Consider the following 25772-nt stretch of genomic DNA (forward strand, 5'->3'; position numbering starts at 1 on the left):
CCACTGCACTTATGAGCTACTAGACTGCACAGGCCTCTGTGGAGTCCCACGTCCCGCTGCTGGCGGCTGGGGAGTGTTGCTGCCCTGTAGCACTCAACTCCTGCTCAGCCTTTGCTGTAGTTTTTGGGGATGGGTCTCAGCAGCTGGTCTGTGCTTCTGTTGCCTGGGGATATTTCTCGACTGATTGGGCTGCTACTGTGGGGGATGGTGCTGGGCTCTGGGCTGTCCACAGCTTCTGCAACCGGCACCTTGACAGCTCCACTACTGTGCACTGGTCTGTGTTGACACAGAGTGTCCACTGGTTCGATGGTGCCAGGTGTACTTTGGGGCTTAGGTTGCTGGGCCCTAGCCGCTCCCCCCGCCTCTTCCCAGGGAAGACCTGGGATCTTCCAAAATGCTGGGACCTCCCCGTGGGGCAGGGAGAAGCCCCTGAAGGGCTGCTTAAAGCAGTAGCCAGCTGCTCCGTCCACAGCACAGGAATCTTCTGTTCCGCGGCTCTGCACTGCTCGGGTTTGGTCGTCCACCTTCACATCCACTCACACTCTCTCACCACAAAATGACATTTTAAAGGACAATGCAATAAATATTCAGTAGATAACCCAATTATTATTGTATGAGGAAAATTACCTTTTCCATGGGTTACATCAACAGTCCACGTACAATTCAGAGAATTTGGATAAAATTCTGGGTAACCAGGTGATAATATTGTTCCACTAGGCCCTCTAACATCTCCTCCACATAATGCTGAAAATACAAAGAAATGCAATCATAGTATCAGTCATCATTAGAAAGGCAGAGGCTGAACATGTTTCCTCCCTTGAAATAAAATGAGTCTGATTTTCTTAGCTTAAGCCACTTCTAGGAGTATGTAAAGACTTCCTCTAATACTAGGAAATCTTTTCATCCATTGCAACAGCACTAGAGAAGAACAAGATAGGTAATAGCCTCTGAGAATTAACACTGGCCCCAACAGAATGTAGCTCAACTTGCCACATTTGAATTTGAAGTACATATTTATACATTTCTAATTATAAGCAACATTTGCATAAACAGGTCATAAATTAAACATGACTAATTAATTGTTTGGCAGTCCCTCCTTTATTAAGCTTTAAGAAAACAAATTGTTAATTATATAAAATTATTTCTTTTAAATTCCTGAAGGGATATTTGTCATTCTTCATAGAATTCCTTTTAAAACAGGGAAGTAAACTAAAAATTTGAATGCTGCTTCTGAAATTTTTCATTTCTCTGAGAAATATCATGCACAAAAAGGTATAGATTTTTTTTGAAAGGGTATATATTTTTAAGAAGATGCTCCAAGATAAGGAAAGTATACACACACACTCTCACACACACACACACACACACACACACACTGAGGTCAAGGAAATTAAAATTTGATTCAATGTTCATTTATTCAAGAACAAATCACAATCTACAATGTCTTCTACCACATTCAACCACCATCAGTGGCTATGGAACACCAAATAATTTTATCAGTATTATAGGGTGGGAACCACCCTCATGGTGACCTTTCCTCTCCTAGTATATTACTGGTCATGCAGTTTAAACCCCCTGACATTTTGTATTGCTGGTCATGCAGGTCAGACCCTCCCCTGACCTTTCCCCCCTGGCATGTTGTTAGTCACAGGTTGGACCCCCTTAGAGGAGGAATGAGGAGGCCAGAGAAGAGCCTCATATTACTTCCATACAAGTCCTTACGTGACCACTTCCTTACCCATTAAGTCCTCAGGTCAATGAGGTTCTGACCCGCACCAAATAATCTTAGCAATAAAACTTGGGTCCGTTAACCACAGAGACAGAATTTTGGTCAAACCACAGATAACATCTAGACCTCAGTTGTGTTTCAGTTCCAGGCTCAGAAAAGCAGCAAAAGCAGAGGAAGTCATACCATGGCTGACATCCGAACCAGTTACATTGACTAATGACTCTGCTCTGGTGCCGACCAATCAGTGGAAACCACAACCCTGAAAGGACACACCTGGAAAAGCTGATGAATATTCTATTGTGATCCCCCCTGAGACCTCCCCTAAAATCTCTGCTTTGAAAAACCCTTAAGACGAAGGACCCAGTGCTCGCTCCCCTATCTCTGGAGTACCTTGGTGCTTTCTCTCTCAGGCTTATACCTTTACCTTCTCTCTCCTAGGATCCAAGGGCCCTTCTTTTGACTCTGTAACTTGTTTCCTGAGACCACGCAGCCTAACTGGCTTATTTCTACTAACTTTATGACTCCATCTACATAAACATTTGCTTGTATTTGAGTTCTTGGCTAAACTCAAGGAATGAGATTTAACACCCCAGGTAACACTTGATGCCATTCACCATTAACAGAAAGAATCATTTTTCACTCAGAAATATAAGTATACAGAAAATAAAATTCAATTCAAAGTGCTCTTTCCACATGACATGATTGACAGCAAAAAGGGTAACGTCCTGTTTCTAAGTCACATGTTCCAAGTAGTACAGAGAATCCATTAACTACTTAAGGGCTAAACAAAGTTCTTAAAATAAAGATATGGCATCAGTGAGTGAAGAATAACAAATCTATACTTATACTTTCAATGTAAACACTTTCAGTACTTTATGAATGTGGAGAATGTGGGCTGGAGGCAGGGTAGTAGTGGGCCTGTGAACAGGATCTATATCTAGGCTGCCTGAGTTTGCATCCTGGCTATGAATCATGGGTGTACTGACACTGGGCAAGGTACTGAGTTTGAATCCTGGCTATGAATCATGGGTGTACTGACACTGGGCAAGGTACCGAGTCTTCATTTGCCTCAGTTTTCTCAGCTCTAAGTGTAAGTTAATTCTAGCTTGCATTTTCCCCAGGGTCTTCAGGCAAATAGCTCCCACTACACACATGCTAATTACTAGAGAAATTCTCCTTGCAGCTTGAGTGTTTGGGAGAACAGCCTCTTGTCAAGAGGTGCCTCTCCCAAAGAGATGGGAAAATATGTACACAATAATGACTATCTATCAAAGATTTGCAGGAGCCACAAGATCTTACTGAGATAAGCAGGGGTCAGTGAACTGAAGGCAGGGAATAAAGAGATTTAGAGGTGTCATGCTCTTCCTTGGATCCTTTTTGGAGTCGAGATGTCAGAAGTTGTCACACATCTCTTACTCCACCCATTCTCCCTTCCCTGGACATAAAAGAGACCTGAAATCTGGGCTCTGTTAAGATAGATTTGAGCAAGTCCTAAGGCCTGCAATCTTTTCAAGCTGGAACCTTCTTGATCAATAAACCTTTCCCTACTCTAAATTTGATGTTCTGATGTTTTGAATATTGACCTTTGTTGGGGAGATGAACCTCGAACTGGTAACATAAGTGTGACCAAAAGAGTATCTCCTTCATAAAGTTATTTTAAAGATAAAATGTGTTACTATATGTAAAGCACCAGTGGCAGTACCAGCACAAGGTAAACCCTCAATAAAACGTACCAGTCATTATTATTATCATCAACCCTCATCGGCTTTGTTTTATAAATCAGTTCATTATGAGTTGTGAAGACACCACAAAGAGCTGGTGTGTGTAAGAGTGAAACATGCTGTACCTTAAGTATCTAGGCCAACTGAAGTTACATTTTTGAATTAGGGAAAGAAATCCTGCTTATTCACTTTTCCTCCCTTTAGCCAAGGAAATTTAGATTAGTTGCCTCTGAGGGGAAAAAAAAATTTAGAATGGAGGAAAGGCCTAATCAAATCAGGGTACTGGGTGATCAGATGGTTGAATTCAGTTCAAATCACTGGAAAATTAAGTCTCTGCTTTATACAAAGCTAAGACATTCACACACACACACACACACACACACACACACACACACACCAGTCCTTGTCCAGTTATTTTCAGAATGAAGTGGGAATACAAAAGAAGAGGACGGATCAAGGTAGAGGTTTAAAGTGATCTGGTCTCACCTGTCAAAAAAAGATAACATATAAGAAAGTGAGAAAGAAAAAAAAAGACAGAACCAGAAAGGATGAAGTCTACATGGTTAAAGATCAGAGTTCCATGATTAGTAATTTGAACTTTTATCCTTAGGCAACATAAACCCATCAAGTATGTTTGGCATGAGGTATAACGTGAAATAACTTCAGTATGAAGGATGGAGGTTGGAGTGGAAACGTTGGACACCAAATTTAATATGGAATTGTAGTCATAATGACAAGAGATGATGAGGGTCTATTTTGCTCCTGGGAATATTACATATACTCACTTTTATTATTAATAAAGTTTAAGCATGTTGACACACTTAGGCATTATTTTTATCCTTCTGGTTCTTCTAATAATATTGCCTGCATACCTTTCTATCTTGGTGAATTTACTCATGCCAACCATATGACTTTACCAGGGCCTGGCAAATATAGTATCTTTAGACCTCTATCATTTGTCTGAAATACAGGGATGGATGGACATGTGACTTGGACAAGTCCAACCAGTTGATGCTTCTCCCTTACTATAGTAACTGGTCCAGGTATGGATGGATCAGAAACATTTCCTAGGATTTTTCTAATTGGAAGAACAAGAAAAAACTCTCACTCTTCTCTGATTCTGATAATATGAAGCTGTACATTTCCATCTTCCTGAGAGTTTATTCTCCACTGCCAATCTCCAGGATGGAAAAAGCCTAGTTGCAGTTGTAACAAATTATGGTGATGGACAGAGACTTGATGTGGGGTGGTGAACACACGATATAGTATACAGATGATGTGCTATAGGATTGTGCACCTGAAACCTGTATAATTTTGTTAACCAGTATCACCACAGTAAATTCAATAAAAAGAAAAAAAAAAATGTGAATATACAAAAAAAAAAAAAAAAGCCTAGGAAAATGGAGAGATCCTTGAGAAGGTTTGAATTCATGATTATAATTAGTTACAAGAAGTACACCACCTTTATCTTTTCTAAGATCTGAGTAGTTGAACAACAAATTCTGCTTTTATGCTTTAAAATCAATTAAAATTGGGTTTCTGTCACTTATGATCACAAAAATACTGACTATTATAAATTACAATGTACCAAATACAGCAAAGATGTGCTGATGATTTTTTTCAAACCTCATTATAAAAATAAATTGGACTAAAGCTGTTACTAAAAAATGATGGCACCAACAGTACTTGAAAATTTAATCATAAAATGAACAATGTGATCTTCCGCTTGGAAAAAAAATAAGTATAGACACTGGAAATAGTGTTATAAATAAAAATTAAAGCCCAGAACTAAACAGTGCAGAGAGTTTACATTGCGTGATTTTTAATAAAGCATGTATGAAAGCACTTCCTAATCTTAAGGAAGCAGTCGCTTCCACTGTCTTTTCTGAAAAATGAAGCATTTCTGACTTATTCTCCATGGAGACAAAAAACTAATAAGGCCACTAGTATACTATTCATCATGACCAGCAACTTGCCACCACAGGGCAGTCTGGGTACACTGCCATTGTGCTGGGTAGCTAGGGAGCATTTGAACTGGTACATGTTGTCTTCCAAGGCAGGGGGTACAGGCTCTACTCCATCAGTTCTTGCATCTGATACCTATTCGACATTGTCAGTGCTCTTCTGTCAAATGGTCACAGCACATAATGTGCACTTACAATTTTAAATGTATTTTTCTCTCAGCACATTTAGAAAATGTATATAGTATCATTATGCCTGGGGTAGATTTGGCTGATTACCAATATTCTTTATTATTGGTTTGCTAACATAAAATTGCCAAACTTCAAGATTTCATTTAAAGATACAAAATATTTATAGCCATGTCAAGTCTCACCTTTTATAAAGACTACATTGGTTGGTTGGTTGGTTGGTTGGTTGGTTGGTTGGTTTATTTATTTTGTTTCTAAATTAGTTTATTTTGCATACTGAATAAATTCTTACCATCACAGGTTGGAAGTGGATGACTCCACCAGTGGTTTTTCTCGCAGAGAAGGGGCTCTTCGTGGCTTAGCCTGTATCCTGGGTCACAGCTAAATGAAACAGTAGAGCCGATGGAGAAATCATGACCATAGCGACGGCCATGTACAGGTATACCAGGGTCCAGGCAGGAATAGGTGTTCACTGTTACACCTGGGAAACAAAGAGTAATCTTGATAGGAATAAGATTTGCTGAAGTTAATTTCTATCATCAAACAATGTGAATGACAATTTTCACTAATAAATTAATGTGCTCATGACTTTATCTTAAAACCAACTATTTATTTAACAATTTTTTTTTGACATTGTCTTTGACATCCCCACAAAGACCAAATTCAGGTCATTTAGTTATATAAAAACTCTAAAAATATATAATTATCAAACTTTGCATTATTATAAATTATATGTATGTAATCATATTAATTGGTGTTTCTTGAGCTTATTGTATTCCAGCAACAACACTAAACATTTGACTAAATTTGCCTCATTTAGTTAAAAGAATCCTATGAAATTAGTTTTGTCATGAAAATCTTTTTTAATTGTTAGGTGACTCTGACTCTGGAGCCCTTGACCATAACCCATATTACAGTTAATGTTTATAATGTGTTTTAAAATTTTTAATCAACTTTTAAATTGGAAGTTTATCATTTTGATTGAAAATATATAGAAAGAGAAGAGTCGAGGCATTTTGCCATAGATGAAAGTATGAAACCAATATCTCTACGTAACACAGTGCACTGCTCTGGTGGATGCCTGATGGGACTTTCAGTAACCTGTACTTCGGTGTCTCCTGATGACAGTCTTCCTTGAGAGTTCCCATGCCGGCTGAGACCACATCGTGACTATGCCTTTCCCCTTATAAGACATGGTCTCCCAACCTTGGCACTCTTGACTTTTTCAGCTGAGTAATTCTCTGCGGTGGAGCTGCACTGCTCTTGTAGAATGTTTAGCAGCATCCCTGGCTAGACCTGCTAACTGCCAGTACACTCCTGCAGTCAAGTCAGGCAAAGATGTCTCCAGACATTGCCAGACGTCCCCGGGGTGCACAAATGCCCCCAGTCAAGAACTGAGGCTTAAGGTAAAATAAATAATTATCTTACTGTTCCTAAAAGGGGAGATTTAGACAATGAATAACTACTGATTTCATATTCCCCAAAATAATAATTAGCATCTAAAAAATTATATATCATATTAAATCCCATCCACATGAGAAAGTATTAATTAACTACCCAATTTTATTAACTACCCAATTTTAAACTGAAGCCTAACAAAATATTTTTAAAAATACATTCAATTTGAAAGAGGTAAATTGTACATTTTAATTATATTTATCAACCATATTTATTTCATTTAAATGCTGTTGTTTTTAATGAGAAACTAAAATGTGTCAGAAAAATTGATGTTCAACACAATTACTTTGACCTTTTGTGTTCCTCTTCTAAATGGGACCATTATTCTTCTAGGCACCCAAGGCTTTGAAATCCTCATTCATCTTGAATCCCTCTCAGAACTTTTTTCTCCACAAAATGTGTCTGAAATCTACGCTCATTGAAAAGCATGATGTCATTTATTCTTTACCCCACCCAAGGCCTTCATCATTTCAAGTCTGTAACCTAAACAATTGTCTCTGACCTTTATTTCAGTGTCTTTCATCTCCAATCTATTTTATAGACAATTTTGGACATAAACATCTCTAAAACCTGTTATTTCATTGCTTTGGAACCAAGTTCAAAGTCAACACCCTTAAATTTAAGACTCCTACTATGGATTCACTATTTTTTCTTTTAATATATATTTTAAATGTTTTTATTGATTTTTAGAGAGAAAGAAAGGGAGAGAGAGAGAAGAGAAACATTGATCAGCTGCCTTCTGTGCGCCCCTACTGGGGCTTGAGGCTGTAACCCAAGCTTGTGCTCCAACCAGGAATGAAACCAGTGACCTCTTGGTGCATGGGTGCACACTCAACCACTGAGCCACACCGGCAGGGCAAGGACACACTCTTTTAATTTCCATTATCTTCCCTAAGTCATTCTCCATTTTCAGTCAGGTAAGTCTCATTAGTTTTATTATTTATATCTCACCCTCAATTTTCCCCTTAGTTTACACAATCATCTCGATCTTCAATAGACAAGCTCAGATCCTCTCTCCTTGAAGTCTTGATCTTCTGATGCTCCAGTGCACTTACAACTCCCTTTACTCAGAACTCATATTTTAGTGATATCTTAAGAAATCAGGAAATGGTTTTGAAGGGGTCACACAAAATGTAAATTATGAAAAGACCAAGATTCAGCAAATTTAATTAATGAAAAGTGATTTTTGTTGTTGTTAATCCTCACCTGAGGATATTTTTCCATTGATTTTTTAGAGAGAGTGGAAGGGAGGGAGGGAAGGATAGAGGAAGAGATAGAGAGAGAAAGAAAGAGAGAGAGAGACATCAATTGATTACCTCCAGCATGACCCTGACCAGGGTTGGGGATCAAACCTACAACTCAGGTACATGCCCTTCACAAGAATTGAACCTGTGACCCTTTGGTTCTCAGGTCAATGCTCTAAAAACTAAACCAAACTGGCCATAGCAATAAATTTGAGATTACTTAGAGTAGAGGTCAATGACTAGTATGAGGTTAATTCTTTGATTTGTCCTTCTGGTATTTCCAGCTGACAGATGAGAGAAAATGACACGTTTCACTTATGTTTTCTACTGCACTGTACATATCCAGAAGTCACAGAATAGAGAAATATTTCATAGTTGACTAACAGGCAGATAAGTTGAGGCAATGGCCATGCTGTGAAAGTTAGAAATTCAGAAAGATGATGACAAACCCATTGTATAATTTACTGGCAAATAATCATTCAAGTTACAATATTATTGTTAAGCAGATTTAGAGGATTCTTAAATTTTGGAATGTACAAAATTTTCAGACATTCATGTTATATTAATAAAATTACATTAATGTTTTCTCATTTATTTTATATTATAGAACTTATTTTCACAAAAGTAAAATTTCAATATAGATTTTCTGCTTATTTGGTTATTGTATTTGTGGATGAAAAAGGGGTGTTATAGAAAGTAACCTCACAGGCAGATCTGTTCATAAGTTTCTATCTGGGCAGGTCGTGGTGAATACTCACACTCCAGGCATATGATTCTTCTTTAAAAATTTTAATTACATGTTTTATATTTATTTATTTATTTTGTTGTTGTTAATCCTCATTCAATGAGTAAGGATATTTATCCATTGACTTTTTAGAGAGAGTAGAAGAGAGGGAGGGAGGGAGGGGAAGAGAGAGAGAGAGAAACATTGATGTGAGAGAGACACATGGATTGATTGTCCCCAACATGTGCCACAACCATGGCTGAGGATTGAACCTACAACCCAGATACATGCTCTTGACCAGGAATCAAATCAGCCAGCCTTCAGAAGGACCTATGTTCCAACCACTGAGCAACACTGGTCAGGGCAGGCAGCAGGCATGTGACTCTTTTAGTGAAATGTTTATTTTTGCCTTAAAGAATCACTGTCCATTGTTTTCATAATAGGTTAGCACATCTTATTTTAAAATTTACTTTTTCTTTAATGAATTTTAGATATAAAATTCATAAAAGAGAGATATAGAGACATTGATGAGACAGAACATAGATTGGCTGCCTCCTGCATGCCCGCTACTGAGAATTGGGCCCACAACCTGGGCATGAGCCCTGACCAGGAATCGAACGGATGACCTCCTGGTGCATGGGTCTATAGGAAACCACTGAGCCACACCAGCCAGGCTGTTAACACACCTTTGAAATAAGCATTACCAACTTCAAGAGAGCATGCAATCTTGTTAGCTATCCTGTAATCCAATCCCCACCTGCTTCTCCCACCTTCATGTAATCTTCCTTATGTTTCCTCCTTATCTAAATGCATAGAAGAAGTTGCAAACTGTCATTCTCTGAAGCATTTCAGATCTTATTTCCTGGCAACTATCATCAGTTTTGACTCAAATAAATCTATACAAATTCTTGCCCTGGCTGGTTTGGCTCAGCAGTTAGAGCGTCAGCCCATGAACCAATGAAACCCGGGTTCAATTCCAGCCAAGGGGCACATACCTCAGTTGCAGTTTGTCCCCGGCCCTGGTCGGGGTCATGAGGGAGGCAACCAGTCGATGTATCTCTCCAGCATCATGTTTCTCTCTCCCTCCCTCCCTCCTAATCTGTCTAAAGATAAATGGAAAAATGCCCCCGGTTAAGATAAAAAGAATTCTTTACAGGTTTGGACCTTTCTTACTTTAACATATGTAATAAAAATATTTAACCATTTTAAGTTTGGTTTATCTACTTCCTCTAATTGACTTTACTTTTATTTCTTTCTTTCTTAAATATGTTTTAGGGAGAGATAGAAACTTTGATGTGAGATGGAAACATCTATCAGAGGCCTTCTGCTCACCCCCTCAAGCAGGGATCTATCCCAAAACCTGGGCAGGTGTCCTGACTGGGAATTGACCTGGGACATCTCAATCCATGAGAAGATGCTCAATCCACTGAGCCACGCTGGCTGTGCTCCAACTGACTTTAAATATAACAACTGCTATTTAAATTGCACATTCTTTTAGATGTCTACTATTTTCCACAGTTGGAAAAAGAGAACAATATCTATTCATGCATATGAAAAATATGTCTTCCGAGATGAATCTCTGTATCTGTGAATTTGTTTCGTACCCATTTATTAATGTATTGTTTTATATAATATTTAGATCACCAAAAAGCTTAATTGTATTTATATTTCAAGAAATGCAACATAATAAACAAAAGTGATTTCTCCTTGGGGGCAAGGGAGAGACTGTATAGAAACAAACAAACAAAAAATGGGTTGTGTTCCTAAAGTCTGTTCTATTTTGTTATTATTGTTAAATGTGTTTTGAGAACTATAAATGAGTTTATCCTGTTGGTATAGTTTTTGCGATCTCTGTTTTGAGTGGGGTAAAAGTGCCCCTAGAAAGGGGATAAAATGGAAGTCTGGAATGCAAGCACTACAGCATTGCAATAAATCTTTCCCATCGAATTTTGGCCTGTTGTCCAGTTTTCTCTTTTAAGTAAATTTAATTTAAAAAGTAGCCCTGGCCAGTTTGGCTTAATAGTTGGAGCGTTGGCCCACGAACTGAAGGGTCATGAGTTCCATTCCAATCAAAGGCACGTTTCTCAGTTGCGGTTCGGTCCCCAGCTCTGGTCAAAGTCCTACAGGAGGCAACCATTCAATGTGTCACTTGCACATCTCTCTCTCTCTCTCTCTCTCTCTCTCTCTCTTTATCTCTCTCCCTCACTCCCTCCCACTCTATCTGAAGATAAATGAAAAAGTATCTTAGGGTGAGGATTTAAAAAAAAATTTTTAAGTAGAACTTCACCAAATACAAATATATTTTTAAAGTTTTAATTAGTGTAATAATTAATGTTTTACTCGCTTGATTTTGAGGTTTGTGAATGGTTCATTTAAAAAAGATAGTTTGGGCCCAGCCGGTGTGGCTCATTGGTTGGGCGTCGACCCATGCACCAAGAGGTTGCCAGTTCAACTCTCAGGTCAGGGCAAATGCCCAGGTTGTGAGCCCAATTCCCATGCAGGAGACATGCAGGAGGTGGCCAATCAGTGTTCTCTCTCATTAATGTTTCTCTTTTTCTCTCCCTCTCACCTCTTCTCTCTCTAAAACTCAATAAAGAAAAATTATTAAAAAAAAGGTAGTTTGGTTACCTTCCATGTGGAACACTTATTAATAATGTGATAACAGAAAAAGGTTTGTGTTCGTTTGCCTTCTAAGAAAGTGTTCCTAAAAGTTAGATATTATTTCACAATAGTAAGTAAACCACAAGACTAAATACAATAAAGAGGAGAAAAAAAGTTATTTCTAATAAACTAATGTAAATAGAAAGTTATTGTCTCCTGGCAAATTTGACCAAAACCAATATCCAGTGTCTCTCATCAACTTCTCTTCACTGTCGTCCCCCACCCTGCCTTTCTAGGCACTGCCCTCAGTAGTAAGTTGAACTATGTCACCCAGGGCCTACAGGTGACAAGCTCGCTGAGTGTAACGGGCCCTGACTTGATCAAACTTTGGTGGGCTCCTCTGAACCCTCCTTTTCACAAGCCATCACCCCTGGACTTTTCCATGGCCCATTTAGTCCAGTGTTAGCAAAAATCCTGTTGGGCCAGATTATTGAAAATCTTCCTCCCTTGATAGCCAATCAAATCCCTCCTCTCTCACCCTCAATATCTTATAACCATGGCCTATCTTCAACAAAAATCCTATCTACTGGGTTAACTCAGAAAGCCCCTACCTCTGATGCCCCTTGGAAGTAATTTTCCACTCCCTGATTACCATTCTGCTCCTTGGCTATTAATTCCCACTTGTAGTCAGAGTTGAGCTCAATCTCTCTTCCCTGATACAAAACCTTATTGTAGTAAAAGTCTGCTTTACTGTCTTTAACAAGCATCGTGAAAAATGTCTTCTTTTATAGGAAAGAAATAAATTAAAACTTGACTTCCCCTTTTTGTTTTTCATCTGATTAGTTTTTATAGGATAAACATAATAGCTAGTATTTATTGGCCACTTGTTGCAAGTTAGCTGTTATAACAACATTGCATGTGTGGTTTTATGAAACCTTTAAAATAGTCCTGTGTCCGACACATGATATAGACCACAGACCTCGGTTGAAGTGGGATTAAATGTGATTCATTAAGCATAGGATATAACAATAAACTAAAAGAAAAGGTGTCTGCCTATTTGTAGCATATTGATAAAATTAATTGCCAGTAAGAATTAGCTTTGAAATTAATTAACTCAGATGCTACTTTAATTTGTTTTTTGTTGTTGTTGTTTGTTTTAATCCTCACAAGAAGACATTTTTCCATATTTTGTTCAGATAGAGTGGGAGAGAGAAAGAGAGGAACATCGACATGAAAGGGACACATAGAGTGGCTGCCACCAACACGACCCAAATAGGGCTGGGGACAAACTGCAACTGAGGTACGCGCCCTTAGCAGGAACCGAACCCAGGTCTCTCCGGACCGCAGGCTGAACCTACACCGCTGAGCCAAACTGGCCAGGACCTAATTTGGTTTTAACAAATACATGTTCAACTAAAGATCTCAGTTGAGGCCCCTTATAGTCCATTGAATTTCCAAGTATGTGTTAATTCTTTTGGTGCATTTTAGAATGTTTAGGAAATACACTTCCATGGCATGAAGCTCTAAATAAAATAAAGTTAATCTAATTAAACCATACGGTGGATAAAAAGATTAAAAAGAAAAAAGCAATATATATATATATATATACATATATATATATATATAGTGGTTTTAAAAGACTCATTAGCCCATTGCCCAGATCTACTGGAGACACCCAACATGAAATATAAAGTTATAAATATCAAATGCAGAAATCTTTTCTTGAGAGGAAAAGTAGCATAGGAGACGTGAATATAAGAAGTGATATAATATCTATCTGCCCTTCATATAAAATATTTTGCAGTTACCCTCTTAAATGTGCTGTTAGATCCTTTCACCAAAACTGGTTTTTGTGCAGATGTGTAGCAATGTATTCCCAGATAAAAATGTGTACACATATAAGTTTATATGCATGTACACACCCATCTATCATATGCAATACAGCCACATATGTATAAATATGTCGGATGTTTAAAAATAAAACAAAGACTTGTTTCTATGTATATACTAGTATAAAAATGTTTTAAAATAGAAGACTTATTTCAGGCTTTTTGAACAAAAGTATAACCTTTTAAATGGGATTATTATGTGCTGATTTGAACGCTGTAAATTACAGCTTAATCCAATTTTAATATATAGCCTTGACCAGTTATAGTAGTCATATTTAAATATATGCATATATATCACTTTTCAATGTTAATGTAATTTTCAGTATTTTAAACAAATAATAAAATTGAATATTTTAAATGAAAAAAAAAAATGTGTGCAATTAGTGTGAGTAAAATATAAAAGAAAAATTGAGCCCTGGCTGGTTTGGCTCAGTGGTTAGAGTGTTGGTCGGCAAACCAAAGAGTCCATTCAGGTTTTGGCTCCTGCCAAGGGCACCTGCCTTGGTTGCGGTTCATCCCCAGCCCCAGGTGGGGTTGTGTGGGAGGCAACCACTCTATATGACTATCTCACATCAATGTTTCTCTCTCTCCTCCCACCCTCCCTCCTGCTCTCTCTGAAGATAAATGGAAAAAGGTCCTCGGGGGAGGATTAAAAAAAGAATAATTGAATTTATGAAATCAATGCTAAAATAAATTTCCAATGTTCTTACACATCTTAGACTGACATTTACTGCCTATTGTTAGCTTTTCAGACTATAAAAACTAGTACATGAGATCATTTTTAAAAAATTGCTCATTGATAGTTCTGACATGTCCTTAGTATTTCTTTTCATAACTATATTAGATATTATTGAAAAATTTATTGTAGCATTTATTAAAATATACAACTCATACACTATTAGCATTCTCATAGGTTAAGAAGAACTCGGATTTTTAAAAAATAAATCTAGTTCTCTAAGTAATACAATGGTAAAACCAAATGCAGGGAAAACAGAATAGGAAAATCAAAAAACACTTCGGCAATACTTACTTTCATAATGAATCTTGAAACCATTATTAGAACGGCTGTTGTCTGTTGTAAACAGAAGGTATATAAAATTACTGCTACTAAATAGAAACTGGGGCACTTGTGTGCCATTGTAAGATCCAAGCAAGGGTGACAGAAGATTGGGTCCATCATGAACTTCCAGAACATCATAATTTAGTTCAGTCTGAAATCTAAGATTAAGAGACACGTGGAGTATATGTATTAGCATAACACTGTATAAGAAAATAATACCTTAGATTGCTATTTACATTGTTTACCATTTTAATAATTTATTTAACTTATCTCATATATATTACTTAAGACCCCCATCATTTACAAATACCAAAGTTATAAGCTCTTTTTCCTAGGGAAAATTATCATTAAAAAGATATGTGTATAGCCCTGGCCGGTTTGGCTCAGCAGTTAGACCAATAAGTCACAGGTTCGATTCTGGTCAAGGGCATGTACCTTGATTGTGGTTCGCCCCTGGCCCTGGTCAGGTCGTGTGGGAGGCAGCCAATAGATGTGTCTCTCTTACGTTGATGTTTCTCTCTCTCTCCCTCCCTCCCACTCTATCTGATGATAAATGGAAAAATATCCTCAGGTGAAGATTTAAAAAAAAGATATATGTATATATTTGTTGCTTACAAGTAAGAATTCTTTCAAATTTATGGATTGTTCTCAGTAAATAAATGGCCTTTTCACTAATCAGGCATTTTTTGGGAATCACCTTTCTTTTGTCTTCCTCATTTCTATGAAAAACAATATGATTCAGATTTTCGTCTTAATTGCATATATATTTCAAATCTGACCTTTGCTTTAAATAGTGGTTTCACTTGACAAATATTTTGGACATTAATTTTTTTGTATAGTTTTGATTTCAAAACAATGGTTGTAACTATAAGTAGGTAATAACAATGATGTAGTTGATGTTCAATAAGAGCCTGAAGCTCTGCTGAATACTTCATCTATATTAGTTCTTCTAATCCTCCCCCAAACCCTTTAAATTAGTTACTATTATTATACTCACTTTGCAGGTAAGTAAACTCTGGCCTGAATTTTCTTTCTTTCTTTCTTTTTTTTTTTAAATCCTCACACGAGGATATGTTTCAGTGATTTTTAGATAGAGTGGGAGGGAGAGAGAGAGAAGGAGAGCGAGAGAGAGAGAAAGAGAGACATTGATTGATCGCCTCCTGCACGACCCCAACCAGGGCCCAGGACCGAACCACAACTGAGGTATGTATCCTTGACTAGAATCAAACCCAAGACTCTTTGGTCCGCAGGCCGATGCTCCAACTGCTGAGCCAAACCAGACAGGGCAGGCCTGTATTTTCTTAGAAGACAGAGCCAGGCCTTAAACCCAAGTATCTCTGTTCCTAACCATTAAGCTATGCTGGTTGGTTCTATTTTTAGAATTTTGATTGTTGTTGCTCTTATCATTTTCAAATTTTGAAAAAGATACAAGTATTTTATAATCAATACAGAGCTTCTTTTATTATGCGTAACCTAATAATAAAGTAGCATTTTGCATTCCTTCCTTGCACTTCAAGATCACACCATATTCGAAATCTAGATCAGAAATCTTAGCTGTGGAAAAACGTCATCTGGAATCATGGAAAACTGAGGATCTACTTACTTGCCCACAGTGATCCTGCAGCCCAGGAAATTCTTTTCCTACTATCACCAAGGTTTTCCTACAGATCTTACAGTACTCATTCAGCTTAACTATACCCTCAGGAAGTCTTTCGGTGACCTGGCAGTGTAGGTTATTTCGCTTACTATATTGCTACAATGTACCGTGCCTTTTGTGACATTAATCACAGTTATGTTTGCTTGTTTAATAACTGTCTCCTTTAAGAGTCTGTACATTTCATGAGGTCAGACGCTGCTGGTTTTGTCAATGCTTTGCATGTAGCAGTGATGCAATGAATAGTTATTGGATAAATATAAATGAGTAAATCAATGTATTTTAATGACAAACTTATCTTTCTTTTCTCTAGGGTTGTTGCCAACTTGATGAAAAAGCACGCAATAACTTGGACACAGCAGTTTTAAGCACCCATTTTCATCCTTTTAAAATGTATCTCCTGCTACATTTTCAATACCTAGTTTTCTTTAGTCTACTTTAGAAAATAATTTTGAGTTAAAACCTCCAATTATTTTCAGATCATCACTTTTAATGTCATTCCTACCAGTCTTTTCAGCACTATAAATGTAAACTACATTATTCTGCCAAAAGCAAAAAGTAGATAAATAAAACTCAGAACCTGGTCAAAACAAACTGAATGGAAAATATAAAAATTAGAAACTTTATTTCATTATAAAATCCCTTATATGATTATGAACATGGCATGTAAGTAGTCAAATTTAAGTGTGCAATTTAATGCTATTGAAGAAGTACAATCAAAATACCTTTCAATATGTACCCCTGTTACATTCAGTTAAGCAACGCACTTAGTAAAATGAATGGATTTTATAAGTCTATCTTACTTTTCATTTTGTAACCTGGAAAAATTGTATTTGTCTGAAGTAACTTCCAATAATATACTCTAGAACAGGAAATGTATAGGAACACAAGCATTTGTATAAGAATGTACAATCCAGCAACTGTGCTTTGTGAATCCATACTTGGTTGTTTTGTAGTCCATCTATTGTAGTATTGAAATTGGAGTTTCACTTTGATAGCTAGTCAGCTGATAATAACTAAATTAAAATGCACAGAAGAGTCAGGGATTACTTTGAACTGAAACATGAAGGGACTTAATTCTTAATAGAATAGGGCAATTCACTGGTGATATAGAGAACATTGTTCTGTAGAAGATAATCTTTATATAGAAAATCATCACAAATTTGCCCTAAGAAACTATAAACATACATTACACTAAAAGAAAATGGAATAGAGTTTTACAACAAGTTGAATTTCATTTAGAACAATTGATAGAAATTGTCTATCAATTTCTCATGAATTGCCTCCATCTAATGTTCATTTGTTTATGACATTGACAAATTTATTATTTATCATAAATAACTTTAAAACCATTAGATGGTGTTAAAAAAGAAGTTCGATCTAATTTTACTCTTAAAAACATTCTTGGTGTTAATTCAAACGTGTTCTGATTAAATTGTGATAGTCCTCATTGATTAAAAAAAATTGCTCTTTGGTAGACTGACATGGATGGCTTGTGGTCAGGTAGTTGAGGACAGGTAAAGGAATAAAAAGGAACAGAAAAGAAGCATTCTTAGGATGAGTTTAGTAAGGAGCTACCATATATTGAGAAAATTTAAAACCTGTGGGGAGACACAAAGCAAACATTTCTCTGCAAATCTCAAGGTAAGAGTTGTTCACTGTGTTTGGCTATGTTAGAAAGAGATAAACACTAAAAACACCACATATGTTCATTGACATCATTGTTATTCTGTTTTTTATTTAATGCAAAATTATATTTCTGAAGATTTCATTGACTTAAGCTACTTGAGACAATCTCCAGAAGCTAACTAATGACTACTATATTTGTAATTTTTTTTTTTTTCTGTAGATTAACTCTAACCAATTGCTATACTAGACCATATTGGAAAAAATAAAGAATAGCTATGCCACCATCTTAATTATATTATTCGATATTTAAGATTTAATTTTTAAACCAAATTAATTTAGTTTATTCATGAGTACTAGAAAGCAAGTGGCATAACTGTAATAAATACAATTTATTATTTGGAACCAATTTCTATAAAAAAAAAAAATTCTCAGAATGCGAGAGACTATTAAAGAGTTGACAGTATCCTTACAAGAGCTTGGCTGGAATTCAGGAGGAAATAGGTTTTTCAAGAACATAATTTTTGTTATGTACTTCAGAGATCATTTTTTTCTTAAAACAATCTTAGGGGGAGGATGAAGCACCAAGATGTTAAAAGGTCACAAAACAAGAAAGTAAAAGATGGTTTCATCTATTTGATTTCAAAGTCACTATTTGATGCCACTAACCTAATGGATAACCATTATAACTCTTATTTATTTTTTAACTTGCTTTGCTACTAAGCTACTACTAATAATGCTGCAGCTGTTTAAGATGTGAATTATTTTAAGGAACCATTTTTTGACAAATCACGTGGAACGCAGACAGCCCTGAAGCAAAATATTATATCCTTAAAGGGTCTTGGGAAAGAAGAAAGAAAGTTAGATATTTAAATAATATCCCCTTCAACTAGCATCAACCCAAGATTCTTATGGGTTTGTGTGTGTGTGTGTGTGTGTGTGTGTGTGTGTGTGTAATATTTGTCAAATTCAATCATCAGAGCATAATTCTACTGTATTTATATATTAATATGCTTACCATGTGAATGCAATGCTTACTTTCTCTTTTTTAAATAAAGGGGTTGAAGATGGGGTTGAAAATATAATTGGGAAATTATATAGATACTTCTATTGGGGTTTCTTGATTGAGATCCAATCACAGATCAGAAGCTTCATTGTTTTTAATTATTGATATTATAATATTTCACCATATAGATAATTTGTAATACTAATTTAAAATCAGTAATACTAATTTTCCTAGGAGAAAAAACTCAACTAACCAATCATTAACACACATTCATTGGACACAATCATTTTTCTGAAGGACTTTTAAATGTAGGCACACGGGTAGTGTAACTATCTCAGGCCGCAACTAGGCATTGATTTCAATGTGTCCGAGCACCTTTGCCTCTTGAAACCTAGCACAGCAGAATTCACAGGCCCTTCAAAACACAGGACAACTAAAGTCATTAATTTCAAGGTCACATGTTCTTAACTCAGCAGTATGCATATATATTTAAAACTAAAAGGTCCAGCTTACATATCTCAATAATACTGACACAGTATAAAACAAATAAGAAAATAACTTGAAAACAGGCTGAAAGGTTAAAAAGGAGCAGATCGTCTGAAGCATTCAAGGCACAGCGATGGACTATTGCAGTAAAATTACACAATGATTTGGTAAATCAAATGGAGAAAGTCAACTATTCCTTCAGATAATATTTTTTAAGGTAAAGAAACATTTCCAGAGACCTTTCGAATGTAATTTTGATAGAGTGTCCAGGTTCAGCTTCAATCACCCACTCACAATTCAAAGAGTCTTTATAGTAACCTGGCCATCCCGGTGAGAGAATCAGTCCACTGGGAGCTGAGAAATGGCCACCACAAGGAGCTGGAAAATGAAATCAGAGAGCAAAAATAGAACTTTCAGAACAAGGTGCACAAATTATGCTTAGTACTAACTATAATTTTCAAAATGAATCTCTGTACATACTTATTAAAGCTACTACATAATATTTTTTAAAGTAAAAGTGTATTCAGTCCTTCTATTATTGAATGATTACTTTCCTAAAAAAAAAAAAGTTAATTACTTTTTAAACTATGCCATAGCTACACATTCAGCATGTCAGAAAAACTAATCATCTCAATTTCCCCAGTAATATCCCTTTCATATGTTCTTGTGTCTCCATCTTCTTCAACTTCAAAGCTTGAAAAAAAAGTAAGTTGCTAGTTTCTCTCTCTTTCATTTTCTCCAGACTCTCTCTTTCATTTTCTGATTTATGTTTTCAAACACTGCTAATTCATGCTACACACTATCTAAAACTTTAATTTTCCTTTTCCAGAGTTCCTGCTACTCTTTAGACTTTCATTGATTGGTTGATCTTTCCTGACTCCCCATCCACTAATTTCTCCCTTGCTTCAGTTCAGCTATCAGAATAATGTTCTTCAGATTACAGTTTTCATCATATCATTCCCTTTCCTAGACGTTATTATCATCCCTTTCCGTTTAACATCCAGGTTATTTGAAAACTTACCAAGTATTCAATCTTCTTCGTTTCAACACACAGTTGAAACTACACTCATAGAACTGCAATTCCAGTAACTACTTGATTAGGTATTTTAGTGTAAACACCTCATTTTGGAGAGGAATAAACCAACTTCTGAGAAGAGCAACTTGCTACAGTTCACAAGGTCTGAGAGTACTTTTCACAAAGTACTTTGAAGTCAGTTTTACAAAACGAATCCCCCAAACCGGTCCTCTCCCATTATTTCCTATGTTGGCAAGTGAAACTCCCATCCATGGAGCTGCATAAGCAGCAGAGCTAGAGGTAATCATCTTTCATATTTCCCTATCCTTCCATTTATTCCCTTATCCAATCCATTCTAAAGCTCACTCTTGTTTCTCTATATATAGCTGCCATAATATTATTATTATTATTTTTTCCTGAGAGAAAGGAAGGGAGAGAGAGAGAATCATCGATGTGAGAGAGAACCATCGATTGGCTGCCTCCTGCACACCCCCTACTGGGGATCAAGCCCACAGCCCAGGCATGTGCTCTGACTAGAAACGGAACCAGAACCTCTCAGTCCATGGGACGATGGTCAATCCATTGAGCCACACCTGCCAGGATATAGCTGCCATAACAGTTAAAATCACCATAATCTAACCTATGAGTAAACCCTCCTAACTGACCATCCTAACTGGTCTCTTCATTCACATTAGCTATCCTCCACACTAGAGCCAAAGTGATTTTTTAAAAATATATTTTTTATTATTGATGGTATTACAGATGTCCTCAATTTTACCCCCCTAATGCCCCCTCCACCCAGCCCCCACCCCCACCTTGCTTGCCTTCACCACACTATTATCTGTGTCCATGGGCTATGCATGTAAGTATATACGTTCATTGGTTTATCTCTTCCTGTCCTCCCTTACCCTGAGATATGTCGGACTGTTCCATGCATCCATCCAAAGTGATGCTTCCAAACCACACACCTGACTGTGACCTTCAATGCCTTCTTTCTATGTTGATCAAAAGGCCCTGCATGATATTTAGCAGTTGCTTACTGTCTGGCCTGGAGTCCGAACTTCCCCCCTCCCCTCTGCTGCCCAGCTACATTGGCCTGTGTACCTTCAGGAAGTACACAAAGGAAACGATGGAGTAAAGAATATTTGAATTATGAAAATTACTCAGAAAGACATAAAGATCAAGTGTATATCAGCTTTTCAACACATTGGAGACCATTCTCAGTGACTTCCCATGTTACATTTTTATTTTCTTTAAATCTTTCCATTTAAACTCTGTCTCCTGTGTTTTTCTTTGTTTCTTTCTGTTTTACCTTACAGAATTTAGAAAAACCTATTGCTCTCATTTTTTACTCTCTTTCATTCTTCAAATAATTTGACATAACCCAGATAAAATAGAAAATATTTACAAATTGACCTGGAAATTAAGCACTACTAAACAATGTCTACTTGAACATTTTTTTCTATGTAAAATTGCCATAATTTGTTATTTGTATGAGGAAAAAAACTTTCATATAAAACTAAACTTTCTTCCTTAGTAGAATTTAATTGTTTCCTATAAAGCTTTTAAAGGAGACCATTTTCATAAAGATTATTTACTCTGTTTTGTTATAATGACTTATAATTAGGTTTCCTATAGGGTTATTATGCATTTCAAAAATAAAATTATGTGCATAATAGTTATTTAAATTACTGTATTTTAGAAGACAGAGTAAAGTAGAAGGTCCTGGAAATGTGCAGAGTTTCTGACAAAAACTCTTGATAATGTCCTTGACCCCCCAGGAGGGTGTGAAGCCTGAGACGCTCAGTGCAGGTCCAGCAGGTAAAGCCTCGGAGTCACACTAACAAGCTGACATGTGGCAGGAAAATGACACATGGAGGCGCCACGGGGCAACAGCAGCAGAGTATGGAGCGGACACAACGCAGGACAGAATGAGGAGAAGCCGAGTGCAGAGAAAACGTTCAAGAGAAGAAGAAAAACACAGATGCAGAAATCTGCCCAAAGCAGAAAGCAGTGTAAAACACAAGACCAAAAACAAACAAAAACACTTTGGTGCAACGAGCTAATAATATTGATAACAAAGATATGAATTTGTAAAGAGGAACCTAACTGTAATATGAATAACAATATAAACAAAAAGGCAATAAGTTAGTTGCCCAAACCTATAATTCTGTCATATCCATGTACTGCTTATATTATATAAATAATACTTTTCTTTAAATACACTTTATTTTAACTTAAATGACCTCTTTAGATTTGCCCTAAGCAAAAATATTTATGAAATCATAGCTTCTGTGTGCTAGTTAATTTTTTTCCAAAATGCTTGAAAATAAATACTGTATGTAGCTATTGAAATTTAAGAAATGTTTATATAGCCCTGGCCGGTTTGGCTCAGCGGTTAGAGCGTCGGCCTGCGGTCCAGAGAGACCCGGGTTCAGTTGCCGCTAAGGGCACGTACCTCGGTTGCAGTTTGTCTCCTGCCCAGGTTGGTCGTGTGGGTGGCAGCCAGTCAATGTGTCTCTTTCGCATCGATGTTTCTGTCTCTCTCTCTCTCTCTTCCCCTTCTCTCCCTCTTGCTCCATCTAAAAGATGAATGCAAAAATGTCCTCTGGTGAGGATTAAAAAAAAAAATGCTTATATATTTAACATCTAAAATAAGCTTGTGTACTTCCAGGTATAAAGGTCTTGCAGTTTAAGAAAGATGTCTGTAAAAGATAGTAACTATCCCTGACCGAACAAGGGAAACTTCTAACACATAAGAAAGCAGAAAGATCAAGAATGTGACCAGATGTTTTTAAAGTCTCATTCATTCATTCATTCATTCATTCATTGTATATTCATTCATATTTCAGTCATTCCACAAACATTTGTGGATGTGGCTGTGTGGCACTTGTACTACTTCTACTAACTAACATATATTGAATGTTTTCTATGTGGTCACCACTGTGTAAGAAGTCCCTTGGATTATTTCATATAATGCTCTAAATAATCCAGACATATGAGTATTATTACTAGAGACAGGAACATTGATGTGTGGATAAATTAAATAATTTGCATATGGGCTAGTAGGGATTTGAACAGAGCCAATTTGATGTTAGAAACTTCTTTCAATATTATTAAGATATTCTTCTTCACAGTATGCATATGCAAAAGACAGAGATTAAATAAAAAGTAATAATGTAATAAAGTCTATAAAAATATAAGTTAATGGGATAAGGAACATGAAAGAAGGTATTAATTAAGGCTTCATGGAAGAAATTCTGTTTGAGTCTTCAAGGATGTCAGAGTTGGGGAGAAGGAAAAGACAGAGAGGATATTGTAAATGAAAACATGTGCAAAAGAGTAGAGTGTTGGCCCATGGTCCAGAGAGACCCCGGTTTGGTTCCGCTAAGGGCATGTACCTCAGTTGTGGTTTGTCCCCGGCCCTGGTTGGGGTCATGCGGGAGGCGGCCACTCGCTGTGTTCCTTTCACGTCAATGTTTCTCTCTCTCCCTCCCACTCTATCTGAACAAAAAAATGGAAAAATGTCCTCTGGTGAGGATAGAAAAAAAGGTGAAGGGGGATATAGTCAATAGTATTGTGGTAAGTTTGCACTGTGACAGATGATTACTAAAATTAATGGGGTCATCACATAGTAAGGTATAAAATGTCAAATCACTATATTGTACACCTGAAACTAATGTAACTAAATAATATTGCATACCAACTATACTTAAATAAAAATATTGAAGAAAAACAAAGTAAATCCTAGTCATTTGAAAAATTATAGATCAAGGAACACACACACACACACACACGCACACACATGGTTTTCATTTCAATGGAAGTCTAAAGTAATATAGACTAGGGGCAGTGCACCTGAAGTTGATGAGATCAGTTAGGTTATCTGGGAAAGGCATAATCAGATTCTGAAATGCAGTGGTTATAAGGAAGGGTCAAATTTGAGATATATTTAGGAGGGAGGTTCAAAAGCATTTATTGATTGCATGCAATGAGCAAGCAAGATGAGGTCTAAACTGGTTGTTGGGCTCCTAGCAGGTGCAACAGGATGGATGGTGATTCTGTTCACCATAGCGGGGAATACAAAGCAGGAAGTTTTATGTAGAAAGATAATGATTCAGTGCTGAGGCTGAAAGGTCTGTGGAATATCACAAGAAACAATGGAAAATAGAATCTGGATCTCTTACCTATTCAGGTGTCATTTTCAATATAAATGAATGTTAAAGCTTCCATGTAGGTAGAAGATAAATGTGAATTCTTTTTAGAAGAAAAAAATAAGAATAGATGGTTTAAGATGCTGCCCTTCGAAAAATACTTTAATAAAATTAAGTAGGTATTGATCAATACTCATTCTATTGTTAAACTGGGGCATAGGTTCAGATGGGCTGTTTTTGTTGGGTCTTCCTTTCTCCTAACTGTCTGAATCAGGATACTTTTAGCTGGTGAAATAAGTAAGTGCCTAGATTTTAGTAGCTTTATGGTATGTCTATTTCTCATTTGACCAAAATAGTCTTTAGCTTGTATAAACTTTAGACAGGTTTCTTCAAGACTCAACATCCCTCACCTAACTTCCTCCAGCACTTGCCCACCAGCTCACAGCACTTAAAAAGCCTCCCTCAGTGCAGACGAATTCCATCTCTCTTCCCTAAGGCAATAGTCTTGGATATTCTCCCTTGCCTGTTTCACTTTGGTGAAATTTTCTTTGCACATTCTTGTAACCACACTACTGGCAGAATAGCCTTCTTCCTGGTAGTCCCTCAAGACCCAGGATGGCAAAGCCTCAGCCATTTTCAAATGGCAACTTCCCAGACTGCCTTGCACGCATTTCCATTTCAACGGGCAGGAAAGGGGGCAGGGCATGGGGCACCGGCTCTTCCTGCTTTTTATGGACCTTGGCCTGGAAGTTATTTGTATTACTTCTGCTTACTCACATGGACATACCTAGCTGCAAAGAAAGCTGTAAAATGAAGTCCCTTAGTGGGTTAGCTGGTCCCCTCCTACAAGTCTATGTAATGAATGCGGTAACAGAGCTCAAAGGTGAACAGCGAGCCATTTCTGTTATACCAACTGAGGGGTCATCATGCTTTCTGGTTTAGAGTATGCTTTTAGAGACATTACTTCATTTGATTCTTGTAATAATATTTGAGCATAAACATGAATTCTGGTGTCTTTCTTATGCCAGTTTTGCAGATGAGGAAAAAAGTCATGAAACAGAGGACTTGATGAGAAACATACATCTAGGGAGTGGCAGAGGTGAGGTTCAGATTCAAATCTTGAAGTTCTAAGTTAGGAGCTACGCCCATGATAGATGCATTTAACTAATTTTTGAAGAGAGACATTTATTTAAGCATATCTTCTTCTCTTTAAATTAGGTTTAGTGAAGACGAAGATGGATGACTAGGGGTACAG

The 25772-nt window shown here is 36.8% G+C and overlaps 1 protein-coding gene across 3 annotated transcripts in view; it reads right to left on the reverse strand.

Moving 5' to 3' along the window:
• The window catches only part of CSMD3 (CUB and Sushi multiple domains 3), a 1073312-nt gene that overhangs the window by 391261 nt on the left and 656279 nt on the right, over positions 1-25772 (reverse strand). For all 3 annotated transcript variants that reach the window (XM_036263876.1, XM_036263875.1, XM_036263874.1), the window contains 4 exons: positions 19588-19726; positions 14547-14734; positions 5893-6081; positions 628-744 (listed from right to left, as the gene is read on the reverse strand). In XM_036263876.1, coding sequence (XP_036119769.1) covers positions 628-744; positions 5893-6081; positions 14547-14734; positions 19588-19726 — 633 coding nt within the window. The remainder of the gene's footprint in view (positions 1-627; positions 745-5892; positions 6082-14546; positions 14735-19587; positions 19727-25772) is intronic.

The sequence above is a fragment of the Molossus molossus genome, unplaced genomic scaffold (assembly GCF_014108415.1).
Source record: "Molossus molossus isolate mMolMol1 unplaced genomic scaffold, mMolMol1.p scaffold_m16_p_16, whole genome shotgun sequence".
In the NCBI taxonomy this organism is placed as follows: Eukaryota; Metazoa; Chordata; class Mammalia; order Chiroptera; family Molossidae; genus Molossus; species Molossus molossus.